Source organism: Parus major, chromosome 9 (assembly GCF_001522545.3).
Source record: "Parus major isolate Abel chromosome 9, Parus_major1.1, whole genome shotgun sequence".
NCBI classification, from domain to species: Eukaryota; Metazoa; Chordata; class Aves; order Passeriformes; family Paridae; genus Parus; species Parus major.
In genome coordinates this window covers 17,157,537-17,181,498 of record NC_031778.1, presented here as the reverse complement: position 1 = coordinate 17,181,498, position 23,962 = coordinate 17,157,537, and the positions used below count along the sequence as shown (strand labels likewise).

The 23,962-nt window shown below is 42.2% G+C and overlaps 1 protein-coding gene across 8 annotated transcripts in view; it reads right to left on the bottom strand.

Moving 5' to 3' along the window:
* The window catches only part of MCF2L2 (MCF.2 cell line derived transforming sequence-like 2), a 157,080-nt gene that overhangs the window by 5,709 nt on the left and 127,409 nt on the right, over window positions 1-23,962 (bottom strand). For 4 of the 8 annotated variants that reach the window (XM_015637655.3, XM_015637653.2, XM_015637654.2 and 1 more), the window contains exons 22-32: window positions 22,655-22,876; window positions 21,296-21,388; window positions 20,851-20,929; window positions 17,718-17,790; window positions 14,550-14,659; window positions 10,596-10,691; window positions 7,966-8,055; window positions 5,786-5,857; window positions 4,006-4,092; window positions 1,843-1,961; window positions 1,186-1,298 (exon numbers count right to left, since the gene is read on the bottom strand). In XM_015637655.3, coding sequence (XP_015493141.1) covers window positions 1,186-1,298; window positions 1,843-1,961; window positions 4,006-4,092; window positions 5,786-5,857; window positions 7,966-8,055; window positions 10,596-10,691; window positions 14,550-14,659; window positions 17,718-17,790; window positions 20,851-20,929; window positions 21,296-21,388; window positions 22,655-22,876 — 1,154 coding nt within the window. The remainder of the gene's footprint in view (window positions 1-1,185; window positions 1,299-1,842; window positions 1,962-4,005; window positions 4,093-5,785; window positions 5,858-7,965; window positions 8,056-10,595; window positions 10,692-14,549; window positions 14,660-17,717; window positions 17,791-20,850; window positions 20,930-21,295; window positions 21,389-22,654; window positions 22,877-23,962) is intronic. The other 4 variants (XM_015637656.3, XM_015637657.2, XM_015637659.2 and 1 more) reach the window with 4 other exon arrangements.

The following is a 23,962-nucleotide window of genomic DNA, read 5'->3' as shown; positions in this document are numbered from 1 at the left end:
TGGAAGAGACCTTCAAGATCATCGAGTCCAACCCAGCCCTAACACCTGAACTAAACCATGGCACCGAGTACCACATCCAGTCTTTTTTAAACACATCCAGAGATGGTGACTCCACCACCTCCCCAGGCAGATAATTCCAGTACTTTATCACTCTTTCTGTAAAAAACTTTTTCCTAACATCCAAGCTATATTTCCCTTGGTGTGGCTTGCGACTGCATCCTCTCGTTCTGTCAGCTGCTGCCTGGAGAAAGAGACCAACCCCACCTGACTACAACCACCTTTCAGGGAGTTGTGGAGAGTGAGAAGGTCACCTACAGGTGTCAGTTTCTGCAGTGTCAGATGGTGAGCCACTATCCCAGAGCAAGGTCACTTGCAAGCAGGCTGTGTGACAAGGAAGCAGAGCCTTGTCCTGTGGTTGGGATACTGCCTTTGGGCTTGGTAGTGCTGGGTTCATAGTTCAGTTTTGGAGATCTTTTCCAACCCAAATGATTCTATGATTCTAAATTCAGAGCTGAAGAAAAGGAATATTTCATATCATCCATCCTTCATGCTGTAAATACCACCCTTGGGTGGATGAGTTTATTTCACTTCCCAGCTACTTTATCCTGTGGACCTCACTCCCCTTTTAGCTGTCAGCTCTGAATGAAGGGTCTGACTGCATTTCAAGATCAGATCTTCTCCCTCCAAAATGCATGTGAAGGGAGAGTTCAGATGTCCAGGCAGGTCTCTTCCTAACACTCTCTTGTCAGCAAGAGAAAATGAATACACCAAAGCATAGGTGAGTTGAGGGGGGCAGTCTCATTCCTCTTTGTCACATATTTAAAATTTTGGGGCTAAATTTTTCTCAGTGGAAGGTGTGGGGATTTTATTGATGTATCCTACAGGAGGGTGCTGCCTTTGACAGATGTCCTTCTGGTGTCAAAAGCCCAACTATTCCCACCCATTTCCTTTACAGAAACTTGTCCCTTAAACCTCATATCACAAGCATTTTGGATCAAAGCCACCCAGGTGGAATTAACCAAAGCTGCTTTGTGTGTTCATGCCTCCCACTGCCTCTTTCATGTTGTGATCAATGGGTTGAGTGGATTTGGATTGATTTTGAAGAGACTTTCACATTATTCTGAATATTTTCCAGGAGGTTATGGCTGTTCTACCTGTCCAGTTCTGTCTCTCTGCCATACTCACCATTGACCATTCTCTCCTTCCTGCACAAACTGCACTAAATCTCCATCCTCAAGGGTAAGAGAATCTGGGAAACAGCTGTCAAAACTGCCTTCGACCCGGAAGAGATTGCCCCCCTAAAATGAATGAAACAAGGCACCATAAATAAAATCAGTATAGATGAGAGAACACTATGCAAGATCAGTTAAATACTGAATTAGGCATTACAAGCTGGCAGAGATTGCCAGAGTAGGCAATTGTGTTTTATCATGACCAGGTTAAACTTTGTTCAAAATTTGGATAGACCTGTTCTCTGTATTTAGACTTCAGGCTTAACCCACCAGCCATTATTCTGATATAAAAATTGGGTTTGTGACTCCAGGTGAAGTTATCTGAAAAAATCTGAAATTACTTTTTCAGTGACTCAGAGTTTTCCCTCACTTTTGTAGCAGGCAAAGTGACAGCTTACAAGTATGAGTGACTTTTTATGATCCTCATTCTGATCAACAAAAGTCTTGTAATAATCTCAGAACACCCTAGATCAAATTTCCATCTTTTGTATTCCCACACATCCATGGATTAAAGGCTGGTATGAACCCAACCTTTGCAGGTTACATTGTGAACCTTAGAGAGGAGGAAGTTGTGCTGGGAAAGGGCAGTGTAATTTTAAAAATCAATTACATTGTTAGGGTTTGTCTCTTCCTCCAAATCAGAAGAGTTGGAGAGTTCATCCATGCTGGAAGGGATGGCTTCAAAATCTTCAAATGTGTCTAGAGAAGGCATTTGTCTGGTGGGCCAACCTTTTCAAAAGAGATAAATCAGAAAGAGTTAGCTATCAGACATTAGCCTCTTTGAGAATCAGTCTTTGTAAAATAAATGTCACAGGTTCACTTCCCACTCTTCCACTTACCAAATTTCTGGCACTTTTTTATAGCTTATTCCATGGTTTTGCCATAAAAATTATGTCACAGCCATTATTATGTCTCTAAAAGCCTGTACCACTTGCTGTCCCTGGTGTGAGAGCAGCGTGTGTGGCTGCAGTGTTCATACCCATGGATACTTCCAGTGCTCAGCATTGCTCAATCCCTTCAGCTCAGGAGGTACAAAAAACAAGGACCAGGAATCTTCCTGCAGAGCAAATGATAACTTGTGCTGACATGGCTTTCAGAAGGCCCCAATCATTCAGTTTCCATCTTACCTGCACATGTTTAAGTAAGTACAAAGCCATGGAATTTTGAGCACCATCTCACCCCAAGGTGATGCTACCACCTGAGCAATTTACCCTGTAAATTTACTGTACCCTGGAGCAGGCTGCAAGTGCAGGGAAGGAACAGAGTAAACAGCAAGGCACAAAGACAACCAGGGGATGAGGAGAGATCTCAGTCATATTTGTGCTGTTACCTGTCTTACTGCATGATTTTCACCAGAACCATCCCAACCCAGTGGAATGGACTCAGTGAGAGATTTCCAGCCCAAGCTCAACATTCAGTCTCTCTTCACCTAAAAAGGCATGTCCATAGGATGTATCCTGAGGGAAACTGAGGCTCTGCCTGAGGCTCCCATGGTGAAAGGGTAGCTCAGGCTCTTTTGTGAAGATGACACTCATCATCTGCACTTTGATGCACTTGATGCCTGTCACTTTTCTGGTGGGGATGGGAGTGACTACAGTCCAGTTCAGAGGAAACAGACCTTGGATCTACCAAATGATTCTGCAACCCTGACAGACACAAGCTGAATGGAATTAGTCAATTTACCAGGTGCTTTCCTAATTAATGTACCTGCTGGGCATTAGCTGATTCACAGGGACTTGGGCTGAGCAGATGCTGAACCAAGTTCTTTATATCCTGTGGGCCATTGCTCTCAACAAGACAAAGCTCTGACCACAAGGCACGGAGACAGATGCTCACACAGTGGGATTATGCACATCCCAGCGCTCTCAACCCACACCAAAACCTGGCCTGAGACAATACAAAACCAAAGCCAGGCAGTTCAGGCAGTAAACAGAAAGGTGACCTGATCTGGGAGAAATAGGTTTATTAATTGGTTTATTGAATCCCTCCCCATGCACATCCTCCGTGCTATAAGCACCGGCTGGTACAACACGTGGTCCTGCAGCTCTGCAGCCCCTTCTGCCACCCAGGAACTGTCTGCTCCAACAACTGCAACCCAGTTACAAGGGACACAGGGACCTTCTTCCAGCACAGCTGCATCCCCAGCTACCACCCCACAGGTGTGGTCTGGTCATCTGTACTTCTAAAGGTGTGAATCAGCCTCTGAAGTGACACTGTCCTGTACCAGTTTATTCACACCAGCAAGACTAGCAAAAATCTAAACATACAACAATATTCTGATTCTAATTAACTTCAAACTGCTACTGCAATTTCAGTTTAAATTCACAGGCTGGACTACCAACACCAAGAGAACAAGATATTCCTCCACCCCATTAGACAAAACTTCCACAGTCTTTTGCCACTGTAATTTAGAAACCTCACCAACAAGAATTCCTTACAGATACATGCATCAGCCTCCCTCTTCCATACAAATCACTATTCTAATTTCACAGACTAAGAAACAGCTTGTGTCTCATGCCTAATTATTATAAAATAAGATCAAATTCTGAGCTCTCTGCTTTCAATTACAAGAATTTTTTTATCCTGACCTCAGAAAACCAGAATCTGGGGCATTGTTTCTAAGCTAGTGATCCAAGCTGGTTGTTTCATTGTTTTGATGGGAAATAATATTCACCAAAAGCAAAAATGCTCCTTATTATAAAGAGAGTAAGTATTATCATGAATTTAGTTTGCACTCTCAAATTGAGTTTACAAATACTTTAATTTTGTTTACCTGTCTGTGAAGCAGATCTAGGCACTGATCTCGTGGTGGAACCGGCATTACATTTAGTCTGGGCCAAAATGGTGTTCTCAAAAGCATCTGTGACAGGAAGTACAATTTGTGTCTTCAAGGTGAAATAGTGACCAGACAACCAGTACAAAGTGAATTCCTGCATCACCTCTGCAACTGACAGTCTCTTTAACAAACAGGTGGACTGTGGTCCAACAGTTATAAAAGAAGAGACACATGACCAGCACAAATGAGTGAAAGGACAGCAGCATTCCACAGAAAAACTGTAAGTCTGAGAAGGACAGAGAACAGCGAAATGAATCAAACAGAAGTATTGATGTTAATTAAGGAAGACAATTGCTGAGTGAACAGTGCAGTGTTCTATTTCATTACAGCATCCTTACCCATCTTTAACATATTTTCCTTGCAACATTTCAAATCATTTTGTAGCTGATAATCCTGTGGTTTTGATCCTAATCCATGTAGCAGCAAAAGGGGGACCAGGTAGGCCACAAATTAATTAATTCACTCTTGATGAATGCAACAGGATTTTGGGGGGAGATTCCATTGTGTTATTACCTCAGTCAGAGCCCTGGTAATAGCAGCAATATCTTCTAGTAGAGGGGAAATAATGTTCATTGTTTCCTACTTAAAGATACTCAGTCTGGTGAGGGATGCTGTGCAGCAGTACCTTGTTTTTAGCCTGTGAGGAGCAAGTCAGTTCTATGCTGCAGATAGTTCTTGCACCTTAAAATCCTCTCTGCCTCTGCAGCTACAGGGAATGCTGAGATCAGGGCATCTGTCAGTGAGGAAAGCAAGGCATAAACCCCACACTTTGGGAAACTCTGGTGCTGGGTGCCAGGATTGTTCTAAACATGTATCTAGGGGTCACTGGCAAAAGGAAATATTCTGCAAACAGGGAAACTACTTCTGCTGTCTCTGAATTGTTTCTTCCAACTTCTCTGTTCCAGTCTCCTCTTCTGCTGGGAGTGCCATGGGAGATAGCTCTAATATTTCACCAATTCCATCACTGACCTGTTCACCAGCTCTTCCTACCAAGATTTTGTGCAGAACAACACAATGCTATGAAAGGATTCCTCCGCCCACATCTCTCTTCTGCCTGTCCTGCAGCAGAGCTATCTGTCTCCTTGTACCCCCTAAGGCAAATGATCAGGTAAAGGGGAAAGCTGACAGTGGAAGCTGGTGATCTTTCAGTGGCTGATGAACAGCATCCCAATTTAACTCTTTGATATTTTTTATTAAACAGTAATTTATGAATCTGATGCAACAAATTGGTGGAAATTCTGCTTGTCTGAAATGAAACACTGCACTTGAAATGGCTATTAATGCACAGTCTAGCCTCTCCTGTAGTCTTCATGCATATGGCTCCTGCTTCTCTCATTAGGAGTAGACACTAACAAGGGAGGAGGGATGCAAGTGACTGGACTGCAGGTGAAGGTGAAAAGTAGCCCCTTGGCTCCCTGCTGCTGCTCCCTGTGGAGGGAGGCAGAGCCAGGCAGCAAATCCAGATCCAGGTGACAATCTAGAGCTTTACTTCCCAAAACAGGCAGAGAACTGGGGGTTTAATTTAGACCCATGCCTAGGTGAATATGAGTGCAGGGGACAGACAAGGGAGACAGTAAAGCTGTCTTAATCCCAATTATGCAGATAAATTGACCCCAACCCCCTGATGGACTCCAGTGTCATCCACCAGCTGTGATGAGATGTGAATTCAGTGAATAATATCAGACGAGGTTTTCATGCAGGATGGAAATACTCCTACCTTCAAACCCCAGGGGAGTTGGGTCACTCTTTATTTCATGTCTCTTGACTTTAACTGCAGGAACAAGGGGACCTGTGTGAAGTTTACAGAGTCACAAGGCTGTAAATATTGTTAAAGAAGAAACTTGCTTTCCTACCACCTCAAAACACTCACTACCTAACACTTTTAATTTCACCCAGAAGAATGACCAGCCCCTAGGTTCTAGGTGGTGAAGATATACACACTTCTGAGAAGCAGGTAGGGAAGAGACCCCTTTTGTCAGAAGACATTGAGACATCACAGCAAAAGACTCTGCTTCCCTTCAGGTCTCACAGAAGTTCCCTCTCACTCTTGCCCAGGAGGTGGCACTAAGGCAGCCAGACCCGCAGCCCCAGCCTTCACCGTGAGGCTGGCAGGGCACAGCCCACAAAGACAACACTTTTGGCTCACAGAAGTGTGGGACGCCAGCCACAGGGCCATGTGCAGCGCCTCTCCTGTGGCCCGAGTGCACATGCTGGGGAGTGAGGATCAGACACAGCGGTAGCTGCAGCCCCAGGAGTGATGACCACAGCACCCTGGCTAGATCTGCATCTGGGCTGATGCTGAAACAAGACTCAGGCTTTGGTTCTGTTGTCACCTGAAATATTTTCTTAAAGCAGATGATGTAAATAAAACACTAAATTGAAGAGCACCGTTTCTGTTTTCTAGTTTTGAAAATCATTGCATACTGAGAAGTGGCTTTCTCAGTATCCCAAGAGATTGCCAACAGCCTTTGGGCAGACAGGATTCTAGGATAGGACTTTTTGATATGAAACTGTAGCAAATTTTAACTTTCACTGCAATTTACACACGCTGTCTTTGATAAACCACATTAAAGAATAACCCTTGTTTGCCCATTTTCTTTGTACATATGTGTTTCATTCTGTTCCTCAGCTTTGAAAATAATTACTAGGAAATAATTCAGTCTTCCCATAATTTAGCAACTGATCATGTACTTCTGAATTGTTGCTGATGGCAAAAAGCTGTAATAACTTCTGTGTGAGGATGTTCTAGTGCTGTGGTCTAAAGGTGTTGTCAAAGAAACATTTGCAGGTTGAGACTATCTTTGAGACTATCACATCCTTCCTCTGCCCATGAACCCCACTGTGTCCTCATTCCCTGCCAGCCTCACTGCAGCCAAGGATGTGGCTCATATCCTTCACAGCTGCTGAGAAGGCAACAGATACTGAGCAACTTTCTTCCTGACAAGTATAGAGCAAAGATTTTTATACAAATTAATTCTTCCATTTTTCCTTCTATTTTGATTCATGAATTGTCCTGAAAATCTTAACCTTGCAAATCAGTTCCTCCACTCCATTCCAAGAACTACTTCCAAAAGGCAGTATAATCAGAATTCCATGTAAGACCGTATGTTCTGTTGTTAAAATTGTCCCTGACATGTAGGCATGTGTGCCCACAATGCTACTGATTTTCAAAACAATCAATTTGCCTAAATGCATGTGTTGCTTTTGAGTTTAAATCTAGGCACTAGTACAGTAACTTATATTTTGTAAAAGTGCCTTTTCTAAAGCTAAATAAAGCACATAAATAAAACTTCCATAAGCTCCCATACAAACTGCATAGAGTTCAGTGCATTCTGCACCCATCTCCCTTACACACAGAAAAATCTCCCTACAAACATAGTTTATAATCATAACAGTGATATTGCTAAACATAATTAAAACTGGCATCTATTGTTCCTCTGTTTTTGGTTTGGTATCATCTTTCTTGCTATCTGATATCTGCAATGCAATGAGGACAGTTTCTCCTTCTTGAAAGCAAAAGTTCTAAAGAGCTTTAAGGAAACAGAGAAATAATTTCGATTGAACATCAGTTAATCCAAACCAGGAAGAAGTTGGAAACCTAACCCCATATCAGCCAAAAATTAATCCCATTTCCATGGACACCAGGAACACTTTTTGAAGCCTACAGTGGAGAAACTGGGAAGAGTCTGTGTGCTGGCAGCACACCTCAATACACATCCAAAATGTCCTGGCCTGCCTCCCTGCAGGTGTTGCAGTGGTGCTGACCCTTCTTTTACTGGAACCTCCTGCCTTTGTACAAGCTGAGCCTGAGGCACTCTCTCTGTGAGCAGCATTTGGAGGTGAATGTGTCAGGCAGCAGGCAGGGAGAGGGGAGCTAAGCAAGCAGCATGACAGTACCTTTGGTCACAGCAGAAGCATTAACTGTGGTGCTGATGGAGGAGGCTAGGGAAAAGCGACGGGTAACTTCTCTGTCCTTAGACTCTGGATCTGGGAGAATAGACAGATGCAATGCAGGGCAGGGTTAGAGGTTAGTAAGCACTGAGGGTAAAAGATGTTCAAAGCAAAGCTGCAGCTGGAAAAGGGTAAAGAAAAGAAAGGTTGCTCCTCTAAAACAGACAGGAGAAATAGCCTCAACAAAGTGAAAAGCACACAAAGTGTTATTATGAACATATTTTCAAAGCAATTCCAATTGCACCAATTTTAATACTTCAGGAAAGAGATTTATGCCAATTATTATTTTAGCAACCAACCAGTGTCCAAATACAGCTACAAAACACAGAGAAATGGCATGATGGCTCAAATGGGGTATGTGTCTACAGATGATGTTTGGATCATTTTAGACACTGAACTGCTTGTTCTGTGATGACTGACCTGAAATACACTGAAAAACAAGCATGAAAGGTTTGGAGTTCACATTTGTCATTTCTAAAATTTAACTGTGTGAATGCCTGAAAACATTCTCAGAGCTTCCATCTTTACCACTGCATACTAGCTTGGAGAAAGTGAAGGCTACATAGTAGATTTTTGTTTCCTTATTTAGCATCCTGCCTTTTCTCTAAGTCTGCTCAGGAGTAAAGACACAGCTTTCCCACATTTCACTAAGAGATGAAGTTGTGCCCACCCCAAGGAATATGGACTTGGCTCTGCAAACCAGGATGGTTAATGCTGACCCAAGGGTGGGGAGATGCAGGGTCCTTTGAGTGTGGACGTTCAATACCCTTTGGTGCCAGCTCTGGGGTGGCTGCCTCAGGGATCTCTGCACTGATGGAGCACAGGATGCTAAAGTTTCTTCTGCAGACATCAACATTCCTTTGGCCAAAAAATCACCAAAGTGATTATATACAACATTTTCCAGCCTGTCATATCCAGCCTAGGCAGGCAGTTCAGCATTTCTCTAAGCATCCATGCTCCACTGCCAGTTGATACTCAATCTCATTTTCACCCTAGTTAGTTGGGTTAAATATTTGGTTATATTGTTTAGACCTTCCTTTTTATGTGCTCTGGACAGGAACAGACACAACAGGTCTGAACCTAAGTACGCTCAGCTCAACACACCATCCTTCACCATGGCCAATAACAAAAACCTTTAGACAAAATGTTCAGGAGCAGAACAAGCTGATTGCAGACATTTCCCTGTTCATTTCTCCCAGCTCCCAATCTGCCCCAGCAGCCAGCCCATGCAGGGATTTGCCTGTGGGAATGACCATGCTCTGCTGGCCACCTAGCCTGTCTGCCAGTGGTTCCCTCTGGCCAGGAGCAGGTCAGCAGCGGATCAGCACCACAAAGTGAAATGGGGCATTGTGCAAGAGGTGTTCCACAGGAATCTCAAATAACCAGACCCAACAAGGCTTTGAACTCAGAATACCTACAGCAGAGAGGGTACAAACTCTTCTGAGCTGTGCTTCACTGCCTGGAGCACTGAATACAAAGCAAGACATTTCATATGACAAGGAAAAACTCAAATAAAAAAGTAAAAGGGACCCCAAACAAAATTGTAGATCTAAACTTGCAAAAATTATGGCATTATTTCTGAAATCTGTGTTTTTTCATTGATTTTCCTGAGTCACAAGATCTAAACCCTGCTTATTTTTATATTCAGACATTAAACTTTGTTTGTCCATCTTGAACCTCACTACCACATGCACTCTTAATCTTGTAGCCAGAATCTTTCAGCAGTGCAGACTCTTGGTTCATTCTTATCTACTTTATCAATTATAACTTAATGCTTCTGTATTTCTGCTTTTATGCTTTCATCTTGGTTCTTCCTCCTATGATGCTCACGCTCTCCATCACTGCATCCTAACCCTTTGTGTCACAGAGGAAATATTTGTCAGAACAGGAGAAAAGCCACACAAAATCAATTAAGGGAGTAATTAGAGTATCTTTTCAGAAAGTGATGTAAGTAGTCATTCAATTTAATTTCTATTCATATTTCTTTCCTCTAAAGTCTCTTCCTTGTACAGCCATCACAGGAACTTAAAATGCTCTCTATTCATGGATACCTACTAAACAGTTATGCACAAGTACTCAAAACACAGCATTTTACAGTGTCATATAACAAAACTAAGTGGAATAAAACCCCAGATTTCCTGTTCCCCACTAGGCCACAGCTGAACAATATTTGGAAAAACAAAGACATCCAATCAATGAATGATTTCACACATTAAAATCTCATGTAGCACAACAGATATGATATCCTTCTTCAAGCCTGTAAGCTGCTGAAAGAAGTTCAGTGGATCATTTGACCCTTGAGAGAAACTGGAAACAAATGTTATTTGCACAATGCACCAGCAAAAGACCAAACCAGCCAACCCAGAGGTTGCCTTGCCAATGCTGCTGTGGGAGCAATTTTTGGTGACGGTGTCTTGGAGCAGAGGAGCCACTTGTGTGCACCAGAAAGGAGCATTTGGGTGAGATGCAGCAGCACTTTAGGAAATGGTGATGGATGGCACCATGGGATGGAGAGAACATTGTGGGAGTGCAGGAGACAGATGGCCTGAGACCAAATGCTGCATGGGTGATTTTACCTTTGGGTGGAGCTCTGCGGTTGGAAAGACCTTGCAATGTGAATCGCTTTCTAGCAAGCGCTGTGCGCTCAAGGTTAAGGCTGCTGGAAGCATCAACTAGGAGAGAGAGGGAGAGGGAAGAGAAATAAGGAAGGAAGGGTCAGCTGTTCAGCTTATGGGAAAGGAAAGGTTAGCACTGGATGACAACTCAAAATAAATAGATTTTGATTCAGTTCAAGCCTGAGCAAGAGCTAATCAATTAGAAAGGTGACATGAGGTCAGGGTGAGTTATCCAGCTGAACCAAACAGAGCCCCTGGGTTGAGTTTGGCTCACTGAGTTTTAATGGAGAACAACAACAAAACAAAACCAAAGAATAACAGGTGAAGGGAGGTAACTCTTATCAAAGGAAAATACAATTTAGCAGCAAGCTAGTGCCTCCTGTTATGGAAACACATCATTGGTTGGAACAGCGAGTTGTAGGGAGAAATAAGAGAAGAAGCCTTGCAGTGCAGGACATGCAAGTGTTGAGAGCAGTCCCACTTCTGCAATCCAGCACTGGCACCGAAGAGTCTGCCCTCAGCAGCCCTGTGGCTGGTACACCTTCAGCCTTACCTGCTGAAGCCTTTCTAAAACCTCTGAAGCTGGCAGAGTCATGCAACTGATCTCTTGATTTGCTGGGATGTAAGGATGCCATGCCAGCAAAGCTCACGTGCCAGGCTCCTGCATGAACAAACAGCCATGCTGTCTGACAGCTGCCTCTGCAGAGATCAGTCACAGATGGATCGAGGTCCTGAGGCTCTGGGCTTGAAAGATACTCAGTTACTCACATTGCAGGAAACAGGTGGACCTAGATCAAACCCCCAGATCCACACATTCCTGCCAAATCCTCCATCTGTTCCTTTCTTGGTGTGGGCAGATAACACCCAGAAGGTTTATGGCAAAGGAGCTGGAGAAAAACCACGTGTTGGGTACCCGGTTGTGAGCCTTGGGATTTAGCCAATATATTTTCCCCCTCTTTATTTCATAGGCTGTCACATGAAAATCTTTAAAGGGACAAATGAAGACCAAAAGTACAAAGGGAACACGAAGAGACAGGGATTCCACACTGACAGACAAGCAACAGAGAGACAAGCTGTGCTTCCAAAAGAAAGTGCATCCCATCACTTCCAGATTTGCAGCCAAGATAATCCAGGATCCGAGGTGTCTGCATGCATAGGTGGGTGTGAGATGAACAGATTTTAACAACACAGAAGAATTATTTCACTGTGGTTCAGCTCCTTCTACCCAGTGCTCAGTGCCAGCTCTGGGCCAGGCAGTTGCATCTCGTGAGGAGCTGCTTCTGAGCAGTGGCTTCAGCTGTGAGGCCTTTGGTTTTCAGACAATCTGTGTGGGCCATTCCCTGCCATGGCTGCTCCCACTGCCAGGCAATCTTTGTACAGATACTGTAGCTTATAAAGAATTCAAAAAATGGTACATAAAATATACTTACTTTCTATTTTCTTAGGGCAAGAAAATCCATAGCATTTAATTATCAGAGAGTCCTACAGGGAGTACAGCAGTGCATGTGTAGAGGGGTGGGTTCCTGTGTTAGTTCTTCAGCTCTGCAATTGAATCACTACACTGAGGGACTCCTTTGCATTTCACAAGTCCCCACAGCCTCTCAGCACCAGCAGAGCATTGGCCACTGGTGTCTAAACTCATGCTGTCTCCACCTGAGTTATTTCAAACCTTTTCCTTCATTCTGTAGATATACCAAATAACCCTGGAAACTATTTCCAAGTATAATAAGAAGCAGGTCCTGATGGGCAGCAGGTTGAACAAGAGCCTGCAATGCATCCTTGTGGCAAAGAAATCAAACAGCATCCTGGGCTGCATTGGGCAGAGCTGTGCCAGCAGTTCAGGGAGGTGATGTTTCCCCTCAGAACAAGAGAGACACTCCTGCAGTGCTGTCCTGTCCTGGGCTCCTCAGGACTTGGGCATACTCAGGTAAATCCAGTGAAAGCCGTGAAGATCATGATGATCATGAGGAGAGAGTGAAAGAGCTGTGATTGCACAGCCTGGAGAAGAAAAGGCTCAGGAGGATCTTATAAAATAAAGAAGATGGAGCCAGATGCTTCTCAGTGGAGCCCAGTGAAAGGATGAGAGAGGCAATGGGCACAAACTGAAATATGGGAAATTCCATTTAAAAATGTGAAAAACCTTTCTACTGTGAAAGGGGTTAAACCTGGGACAGCGTCCCCATGGTGAATGATGGAGTCACCATCCTTGGAGCTGTTGAGAACCCAAATGGACATGGTTGTGAGCAAATTGCTGCAGCTGACTCTGCTCTGAGCAGGGGGTCCCCACAGGTTCCTGCAGGATTTGCTTCCATGATATTTCAAGGCAGTGACTCCACTAGTCAGGTCCACACAAAACACTGGTTTACATTAGAAAACTGCCACAGGCACTTATCAATAAGAGTAACAAAACAGAAATAGCTTGTCAAAAGTACCCTCCCCTTCTGTACTGCAGAAACTCCCCAATATTTCAAAATAATCTGTGTTCACAGTAACTACACTGATATTGGAAGCATTTTACAGGCAGTAGGTGGCACAAAGAGACAGTTTTGGCAGAGCCCCAGGCTCTGTGCAGGGTGTTGGGACATTTTTGAGTTCAGCCCCCTGCAAAGCCCCAACCAGAGGTGCCTCACAGGGACACAAACTCGAGTTTTGGTGGAACAGCTAGAGAGCATTTTGCTTGCTCTGCAGAGTGAGGTTTGCAGTTCAGGATGCACAGGACACCCGAAACACCAAACAAGAATGGACTCACTGCCCAGCTCTGCAGGAAGAGCCACCCACCAGAGGATGAGGATGCTCTGGGCTGAGCCAGTGGGATCCCAGCCAGAGCCCTGAGGAGCTGCTCATGGGAAAGCAGAAGACAGAAGAATGACAATCAGCACGGAATGTGATCCCAGTTCCCACACTTGAGTAAGCTGGACAGTTAGAAAGCATTAGTAATCTTCATGGAATTTTTTTTTAAAATGGGGTTTATAAATTTAAAAGCAAAAGCTATCTTTACACTTTTTAAATTAAAAAAAAAAAAAGCCTGAATGTTTTAAAAATAAAATTTTACTGAAACAAAATTTTAAGATTAAGATTAAGATTTTAAGTTTTAAATGAAGAATCCATAACCTTTCTTCCCAGCATGAAAATGTAATGCAATGAAAAATATTTTGGAGAAGAGCCCATTTTTCCATGACAGTTATTCCATTTTCTTTTTTACTATCTTTATTTTTAAAGGCACAGTTACCTTACACCTCATTTGGGCATTAATGTCTTTAGACCTCACAATTTTCTTTTTTCATATTACTAGAAAATTCTTTGTTCAACATTAGGAAGTACTGCCTGAAAGAGAAACTGCTATCAAAAGATTTTCTGTTCCTGCTACTGTAAGATGAGATTCAGTTTCTTTATAGTGTTTATTTTAACCTCTGTTGTATAGTAGATCTATTGTACTTATGGCCTCAAATAATGGAGGGACTTTCTGTGACTGCCTGTGGATTTATTTACTGTACACCTGGGGAGAACTGATATACACAAAGGAGGCAAAAAAACTCTCCTTGACTTATAGCAAAGAAATCATCTGGCAAAGTCTGTAGAAAAAAAATTAAATTAAATATGTCTAGAAATCAGCTTCATCAGGATGCAGAAGGTTAAAACACACATGCTATTGTCCCCTAAGTTCTATTTTTAAACAACACAAGTTGTATAAAGAACACTCTAAAGCATCAAAACTCAGACTTAAAAACTCTAAACTGGTAATGCCTTTTGGTGCTCACAAATTTTCTTGGTACATCCATTCAGCTTTTTAGCATTGTTTTTTTTGATGTTCGGTTAAAACAGCATAGATTTAAAGTATTCCCATCAAACCCCAGAAATACATGCAAATATAAAAACATTACCCTTTGGAAGCAAAAGCTCTGTCAGAACTCCTACCTCTCTTTTGTCTGGCGCTGGGACTGGAATTCCTGTTTTTATTGTTAGATGCATCCACATTTGATGCCTCAGATTTGTTTTCATATATACTTGATGACTTCCTGCTATACCTTGGGATAAAAAAAGTACAGAAATAGTAACATCCCTGGTTAATATCTAATAAAGCACTGAGCACTAAGAATTCTTTTTTACCCTCAGACATGGAAGCCTAATGAACAAAGGGCTGGTTTTAAAATGCTGTGTGCTATAAAAGCCTGCATCTGTGCAGGCATGTGTGGTGGAAAAAACTCATCCTGCCTCCTCTCCACACCACACAGTGAGGGATGTGCTTCATCAGATTTGAGAAGGGAAAAATGGAGAAACAAGCTGGTTGTCTGCACAAGTTCTTTTTGCAAGTGCAACAGATTTGAGAATTTGGAGTAGGAAACCAGGTAAGAAAAGATAATCCAGATTTTCCATCCTTTGCAGCATAAATACATTTGTCTCCAGGAGAGAAATGGATACTGGATGGTCATGTAGAGGTTACACCATGCACAGAGCAACTTATGAATTCTATTGGTTTCCCCAACTTCTGTTTCTTCTGCTCTCTGGAACATGAATCCCAGTGGGATATCCCTGTCTGCAGCTGAATTACAAATGGGAGGATCCTCCTTAACAAACCTGCCCAGCACTGGCCTTGGGTCTGTAATGGGATGAGTGACCCTGTCCCAGGTTCGTAGGACATTCAAGATGCAAGGTCTTCTTGTGGCTCTTTATCCTCATTGTTATGCAAATATATGATGGTTTAATCTGAGTGTTTGACTGTTATCTTTGGCAAACTGCTCCACACAAATCATTGTATCTACACATTTGAAATACTCTTTGCCAAGGTGCTTGTTATTGACATGTATCAGCAATTAAACTGCTGCTTACAATTAACAGTGAACTGCTACACTTAGCAGTTTGTTCTGCTGTAAGGGAAGATCTGAGATATGATTAAAAAATTAAATTTAAATTCAAATGCTAGAGATCTGTAAATACCTTTTCTAATATAAAGCAATCCAGGACTCATTGTTTTGCATTTGAACTTCTGACCTGTTTCTGATGGAACCTTAGCAAGGTCTCTGTTACCTCCTGTACTAAATCAAAATGTGATTTTGCAGACTAATGTCAGGTACAAAATGGGGCTCAAAATAAATATGGGAACAAATCCAAAGAATGCTCACATTTCCTCATTCTATTTTGTCTCTTTCTTCCTAGCTAGGCTGGGATAACTGTGAAACATACAGCTGACAGAGTTAAAGATTTACAGCTGTGAGAAAGACACCAAAAAAATAAACAAGCTTTTCTGAAACAGCATCTGCAGCCAAATTCCAAGAGTTTGTGTTTATCCATGTTCACAGGATATTTTTACATGGATGTATGACTGCACCAGTCATTTCCAACAGAGCAGATAGTTAGGCAGTTAGAACAATAGACTATTTAAGTTTCATATGTTTAAATAGATTAGAAAACAATACAAAGGGATCATTTCATTATCAATGAAATGCAGCAACCATCCCTTGAGAGAGACATACCAGCAATAGATACCACAGGGCATCCTATTTTAGAATTAAACAGTGGACAAATTTGGAGAGAGAGGGAGAATTGAAATAGATTGAACAGGACTTAGGGACACTCAGTAACTGCCTGTATTAAGGACACAGTCTCTAAGTGTCCCTTTTCCCAACACCTTAGCTCCAATCCCAAGTCAGAACCGCCTGATCTCATGGAATTTCAGTCCCAGGTGATGTTGGTGGCATGTAAACAGTAAAGGGGATAATCTTTGTCATGGAACAGATAGAGCCTGGGGAAGGGAAAGCATCCTGTAAGCAGATTTCCCCATTGTCAGAGCAGAGGTTTGACAATTCCAGCAGAGTCACTGTCACACATGGGCAACCCAGGAGTAGATAACATGTCAGTGATTAATTAGCTCCTTCTGCTGGCAGAGCACTGATGATGCTGGCTGCTCTTCAACCAATGCTGTCTCCACTGGTCTCCAGCACCTCTCACAGCTGGGGCTGCTTGGTCACATCAGTCATGAGCACAGGCTGTGCCACATCCTGCCTATCACAGTCCAGCTTTTTCCCCTCCTTGCCTCCACCCAGCATCCCAGAAGAGGAGCAGAAAGGACTCCCCAGTCCAAGGAGCTCTGCATCCACCGTTTCACATCCACTACTGCAAAGCCGGCTTGGTGCTGCAATTCTGCTGCTCCTGTTCCTCTTGGGGACACATAGTACAGATAATGGGACACCCTGAACTTTATGCCATTCACCACAGCCCAGAGCACTGTTCTTTCATGAAGACTCACTGTATTCCTCCTGCTCCTATAATAACCCAGCATTTGGAGCAGGAGCATCTGAGCATCTGACCTCTTTTTCTGGCACAGCTGGCAGAGTGAGGGCAACAAACACTTCATTTTTTCTTTAGTTTAATCCACTCTAGGACAAATAGCTGATCACATGGTCTGTCATCCTGGAGTTAATTAATTTTCTCTTGACATATTTTGTCTATAATTTCTGCTCTGGAAAATCTCACTTTAAGAACCCTATAAGAAGGACAACACATCTGGATTCTTCTGAAACATTTTTGCGATTGCACTTCATATCTTACTGGAAGAATTTTCTCATATCCCCAAGGTGCTTCTGCTTTAAGATTCCCACCCTTGAACCCTGAACAAAGCAATTTAACCAAGTCTAGAGAAAAAATGGTGCAGGATTAATAGCACTACATCTGTTTAATATATCTTGCATTGAGTTGTACAACTCTCAAAGGCTGGCTGTTAACTGAAATCTCCTGGTTTTGATCCTGCTAAAATTTTACAGTGATATCCCATGACAATTTACATTAAACTTGTCCAGCAACTGGGTCATTACAAAACTTTGCTGACAGCTCCATTTAAGATCTTGGAAATGTTCCAATACTTTTTGTCTAAACTTGAGTTAATATTTGAAATTAATTCTGCATTGTGATATTTATTCTATCTTAAGCAAACCTTTATCTGTATTTTTATATCTTTAAAGACTTTGAAGACAATTGAGTAAATTCATACCCAGGAAGCTAAACACAAAAACCTAAGAACTTATGTACTGCAAAAGCACAAACACAAGACAAAACATGACCCTGATATGTCAAGGCAGCTGTGGTTACCTGCTTGCATTGGAGGAATCCATTGGTGCATGATACACACTCTCAGTGATTCTTTGGTGAAGTTGACTTGCTTCTGTTAAAGAAAAAAGTAAAAAGAAGTTGCTCCAAAATGTGTAAGTTGCTACTATGTTTATATAGAAGGAGGGAGAGAGAAACAGGAGAGGAGAGATTTTGTCTGCCACTGCAATCAAAATGGAATGCTTGTACTTGAAGAGAAAGGCGTATTAAGGTCTTCATGAAACCTTTTAGCTCACGGAACAATTCTTCTACTTACATTTTTTCACCACTAAAGAGACTTCTTACCCTGCTACCTTCCCTTTTCTCTGTATCTCTTCCTAACTAACTGCAAGGTATGGTCCTAGAGAAAGGACACAATGGCCCTTTTCCCAGAATACAAGTTTTGTGGCACAGCTTTTCCTGGATTTAGGAACACACATCCATCAGTCCTTTTACATACTCAGCTACATAGCAGAATATATCACCATATCTCTGCAGAATTCTTTTGCTCAGCATCCTGGGCAAACAGCAATCAGAAAATGTTATTCATATGCTACTTGTTCATGCTTTTTGCAGGGCCACAAGTAGCAACAGGCTTGTACTTTGTCCAGTAAATGCTGAGTGAAGAAAAATTATAAGACAGTTGCTCAGAGCCTGGATTTCAGGACCAGGAGAGTCAGACACTGAGAAGTGAGGAAGCAATGGAAGGAGCTGCTTTCAAACTCTCACATTGCTGAGATCCCTGGACTATTTCACTCTAAAAAAGATGAACCTCCCATCACTGAAGTGACAAGGGGACAGGGCAGCACTGAAAGATTAAACTTAAGTCCTTTGCTGGTGGGGTACAAATGCCCATGCTGGGTGGTGAGTGGGAAGTGGCTCCATTCTGGGATTTGCAACTGATTCATGGCCTCAGACAGATCCCTTAAGCTTTGCCTGCAAGGGACAGCTATGTTTGGGACTGGTGGATCAAGGTGCTGCCCAAAGCCTTGTTAATGTCCCATGCTGACTGCAATATCTGACAGGGCTGGGCACACACCAAGTGTTTGGACACCAGTGACCCATATTTTAAACCATTTATTGCATCCTGTGGCCACCTTCTCTGCCCTTCACTCATTCATCTCAGCTGGTTCCCTCCAACATTCCAACCCCCTGTGCAACTCCTAACAACAGTCATTAAAAAACAGCCAAACAAACAAATATATCCCTCTTCCTTCTCCCATTGCAATGCTCAATTGTAAAAATATCCAGTCGTGGATTAAGGCCTCTTCTTTTGTGAGTTTTTAGAAATAGAAAGTTTAAAACCACAGGACAAAGCATGTGCTTCCTGACACCAGTTATTGTAGTAAGGGATTTGATTAATGTGATCATTTGGGAAAAGGCAATGGGAAGAGTTGCAATAGCATATGAGATCAAATTTGTACCCTCTGACTGCTGTTCTGCTCAATTCACAATAAGGGAAAACTTGACTTTACCCATAGAGTAGGATGAAAGTCACCCTTGGATGGTCTTGAGACTAGACTGAATAAAGTCTTGAGTAACCTTGTCTGACCAATAACTGACTCTGCTCTGAGCAGGATCTTGGACTGTGAGAACCTGAGGTCCCTTGAAGCCCGAGATATTCTAGAATCGTATGATCTTAGGGCAACACAATAAAGAACATCAAATTAAAAATGCTTCAATTGGTCTTGATTCCTGTATATTTTTTCTCTGGAAAATGCAAAGTAACTCTTGCTAATAGGTCTTGTATGCTATAGAGACTTCACAAATGCTCATCTGGGTAACATACAAGTTTAATTTCCTTTGCCTAGAAATACCAATGGGGGACTAGCACTCTATCCTATTAAATATGTACATTTTTCTCCATTAGCAACTCTTCTGTGGTAGCCTAAGTCACCAGCTTTTATACTTCAGAAGTAAATATTACAAACCATAACAAAAAGCCTCTAGATCCAGTCCTGAAACTGCATTAACAAGAATCTTGAGGTCTTTCCTCAGCAGTTCCTGATGAACTAATCACAGTAAAATTCAGAATAAAAAGCAGAAAGGATGAAGAAAAGATCAGTAACAAAAGACCAGTGTAGAAAACATTGTAAATGAGTGTATTGTTATGGGTTGGATCAAATTGTTGAGGCTAAGGTTCATAATTGTTTCCTTCTACCTAAGGAGGTTGTAAGAACTCATTGTCTTTCTGAAACAGACAATTAAAATAGAGGTGACCTCTAAAATTAAAGCACAGACACAGGTTTCCACCTCGGACAAAGTCTGCTTAGGAATTTAAAGGATGTGGGTGGAGAGGCTTTGCTGACGTTGCTTTGAAGAGAGATGAGTGTATGAGAGAAGCAGAAAATGACAGACCAAGGTGAGAAGCAATGCCAAGATCCAGGAAAAGTCTGTGGGGCTTTTTGTCCTAAGAGAATAAATAGAATAGCATCTATGATATCTATCATCACTATGTTCTTGTACTATCTGAAATAACCTGACTGAATTTTGTCTGTCTAGGATTCAATATCTTATATGAAAAAGGGTGTCATTATCTTAGGTGCTTAGGAGGCTTCAGTCATTCATGGTGTTGAACATGTCACAAGCCACCTTCATACTGACATCTCTGTGAGAGACGGGAAATGTCATTAACCATATTTTACAGGGAGGTCACTAAGATGGAAAGATGGGACAGCTGACATTTAGAACATAAGGTGGGTGACAAGGTTTAAAAAAACCTTCAAAGCCCAAAAAAAAACAAAGCAAACACTAGGACAGAGGGGCAGTTGCTGTGTACAGTCACGGATGTGGAAGGAGAACTTTTGATGCAGGTGTTGTGAGCAGACACAGAGTGCAGACCTCATCTCCTCACATGCTGGTGTAAAAGGATGCTTCTGGAGTTGTAGCTTGAGAGGGACAATAGAGGAAAACCATGTTCCTTGGACTAACTGTGAAAGGAATAGTTATCTATGTCATTTATAAAAGTCCAAGAAATTTTCTTTGATCAGGGCATGGCTTTAAATCCCAGCAATGCTGCAACTGCCCAGCTGGTCCTTGTTGGCTTCACTGGTGGTACTGGCTGGCATTGTCCCAGCCCCATATTGTCACACACAGCTACAGAGGGAAGGACACATTCCCACTCTGTGAGCCCTACCTCTGCATGCTTCCAGCTGTCCTGTCAGGACTTTGCGGATCTCTGAAATCCAGGTGTTCTTCAGCTCAACAGAAGATGCCTGAGAACAAAAGAGAACAAGGCAAAGCAGATCCAGTTAAAACACTGCCAGTCACTGGGCTGCCCTGACCTACACTGGCTCTCAGTTTTGCCAAGGATTGGAACACTGTGGCCAGCTTTGAGCAAAGCAGACACTCCTCAGGATGGAAGTTACCACAAACCTAAGGTCTTGTCCTTGCTTTTCTTCTAGCATTCCAAGAAATTCCTCATTACTTTACTTCTTATTTTAGCTTTTCAGTGTCTACACAACAATGAAGCTTTCAATGGCTGTTGTTTCTGGAGTATACAGGACACTGTAAGAACATTCTTAAAAACAATTCAATTGAAAGGAAGTATAGCTCTTGGAAGCAGAAAGGATTGTCATTACCTGAATGATATAGACTTCTTCTCTGCCATTATACCAGATCTCAAACTTCTTGTTATCTCCTTTTACATTTTCTGTAATGCCCACAGTGCTCATCTATTTCAAAATAGAAAAGAAGAAGTTGGAATCTGGAAAATACCAGTAGTCTTTAAACTTGATCCTCTGAGAAGCATTTTTTAAAGGCTGCATTCACTTCTGACACCTTAGGGAGTCATCAAAAGTAAAATTCAGAGCATGTTATTTCTCAATATCTCATTTGCCATTCATCTTTTTGATTGCTAAAGGAAAAAAAGAATGTTCAAAATTAACCCAAGCTAATGTCTGATCATGAATTTATCCTCTTTTCTTTTATTGCTTGAACTGTGGATCAGTTTTAACCCCATTCTGGCTCTTGTTCACCTTGACAAATTTTCAGTTTTAGGAAGCCTCTTTTTTCACTTGCCATCATTGACCTTTTAAGGTGGGAGAGGATGAGGGATTGAATAGGGCTTTGTGAGATTTAATGACCAATCTGCAAGTCCAGATGACAGCAAAAACCTGAAGAAAATAATTCTAGATACCCTAAATTAAAAAGTCTTAATCACAATTTTGAAGTTCAGCTGTTCCTAACCAACTTCTCATCTTCCTCTTGTATTTGTTCATGCCTCTTGCTCACATTCACATCAGCATTTATTTAAAGATTTAGGTAGTGTTATGCCACCATTCCTTCTATCTCTACAGGAAGAAACTTGAAATATTTATATGAATTGGTTCAAATGTTTATATTAATTGGTTCAAGCCCTGGACCAGGTTCTGTTACAATTCCTGTCTGGGTACCTGTAATAAGTTTGGAGCATGTTAGCTGGCTAAAGTCACAAGTGTCACACCAATGTTATAGAGGGAAAATGTGGCCTACTTGATTCCCACCTTAAAATGTCCTGTCTCATATCTGGAAATTTCACTCTTGCAAATAAAAGGGCACTTCTACTGCACTGATTCATCTGTAGCTGTTACTCTCACAGAATATATCTACTCAACTGTGTCAATAGTAAAACTTGCAACAGAACTGCATTTGGAGGATGCCCATGGGCAGAACAATGATGGATGCAGGTCCACTCAGTCTGGTTCCTCTTTATGGGATGCTGGGCAAGAACACACAGTGTTCCTTTGCTTCAAGTTGCAAAGAACAAGGTTCACATCTGCAGTTGCAGGATATATGGCTTGGTCTGTCTCCAGCCCAAAACTAAATGGGAGCTGTCATTTACTCAGGGGTGCAAGACAGCTCCAGATATATACACCTTCTTCAAATCCCCATATGGACACATCCCTACCTGTGAGAACACCAAACTTATTTCCCTCCTCTATCATTACTGCATTTATTACCTTTAATGAATTTTTAAAGCTGTATGAAGCTGTCTTCTCATGGCCATCGGTGTTCTCCTCCCGTTTCTTGCAGAAAAGTAGCATTTTTGTATAGAGGAAGAGGTGTCTCTGCATTGGTTTGAATCTAGCCAAGTCCTTCACTTTGTTGTGCCCCTTCTTGTGGTCAGTCCATACATTGAAGGAACCCTGCATCAACAGCTTGCCAAGCTCACTGACATCCCCCTAGCAAGCAAGGAAAAGAGAGAGCATACATCACATTCAAACCAGGGTCGTCCCAGGCACAATTCATTCCTCTGTTGGTGTTTGAGATTCCAGGCAGTGGCATCCCTTGTGTTGGAGAGTGCATGTCCCCTGGCAAAGCCTGTATGGTTTCTTTCTGTAACCACAAACTCACTGGTACCATGTCCATAATTCCCAGTTTGTCTCCCTGCTCATAGTCAGCATTTAAGATCCATCTCAGGATCTCTTTGGATGTGACACACAGGCTGTCCCCTCTGATGACCTCAGAGGAAGCTTCTTCTGACAAAAACTGGGTTTCAAGGCTCCTGACTCCAAGGAATGCCCAGTGCAGACCAGTACCCAAGCAAAGGCTTTGACTCTGGAAGATCAAGTTTCCACCCTTGTACAAGTTTCCTCCATCTCTGGGCAAAACCTTGAAAGAGCTTAAATGCCTGAAGTCACGGATCAGTGCCTAGAGCTATGTAGGTATGTAATGCCCTCCTGTTTCAAAATAGTCTTTACAAGCTTTGTCAATAGTTTCTTGGCTCACCCTCTGCAAACTATGCAATGCTGCACAGCCTTGGGCAGAGAAGGAATGAATGCACCAAGGAGCCATAAAAGTACCTGAGGAAGACTGAAACTAGGCAGGAACTGGATAGACTTTTCCAAATTGAAGCTCTTGTCTGAAGACCACTGATGGGTAAATACTTCAACTGACATAAATATTTAACTCAGATGCCAATTCTGTGTTAAGAGTGGAGGAACATGTGGATATAAGACATGGCAATGGTATGGTAATGGGATTCAACAAATAATGATAATCATAATTATCTTAACAGCAAGTTTTCTAAGGAATGCTTTGTATAATAAGTTGAAGGAATAAGCCCAGTGCATTATTAAAGTACTTATTTTCAAAATTTGCATGTTCTGTTGATTATAAGGTGAAGACATTGGCTCCAAGTGGGACTGCCTAATTTCTTTTACTAAGAATTCCAACCTGTTCTCCCTCTCATCCCTCGTCCTCTACCCTACACTCAACTGCAAAACCAGAGCTTTATTAGATACTCTTACACTCAGGGTATTATTAGA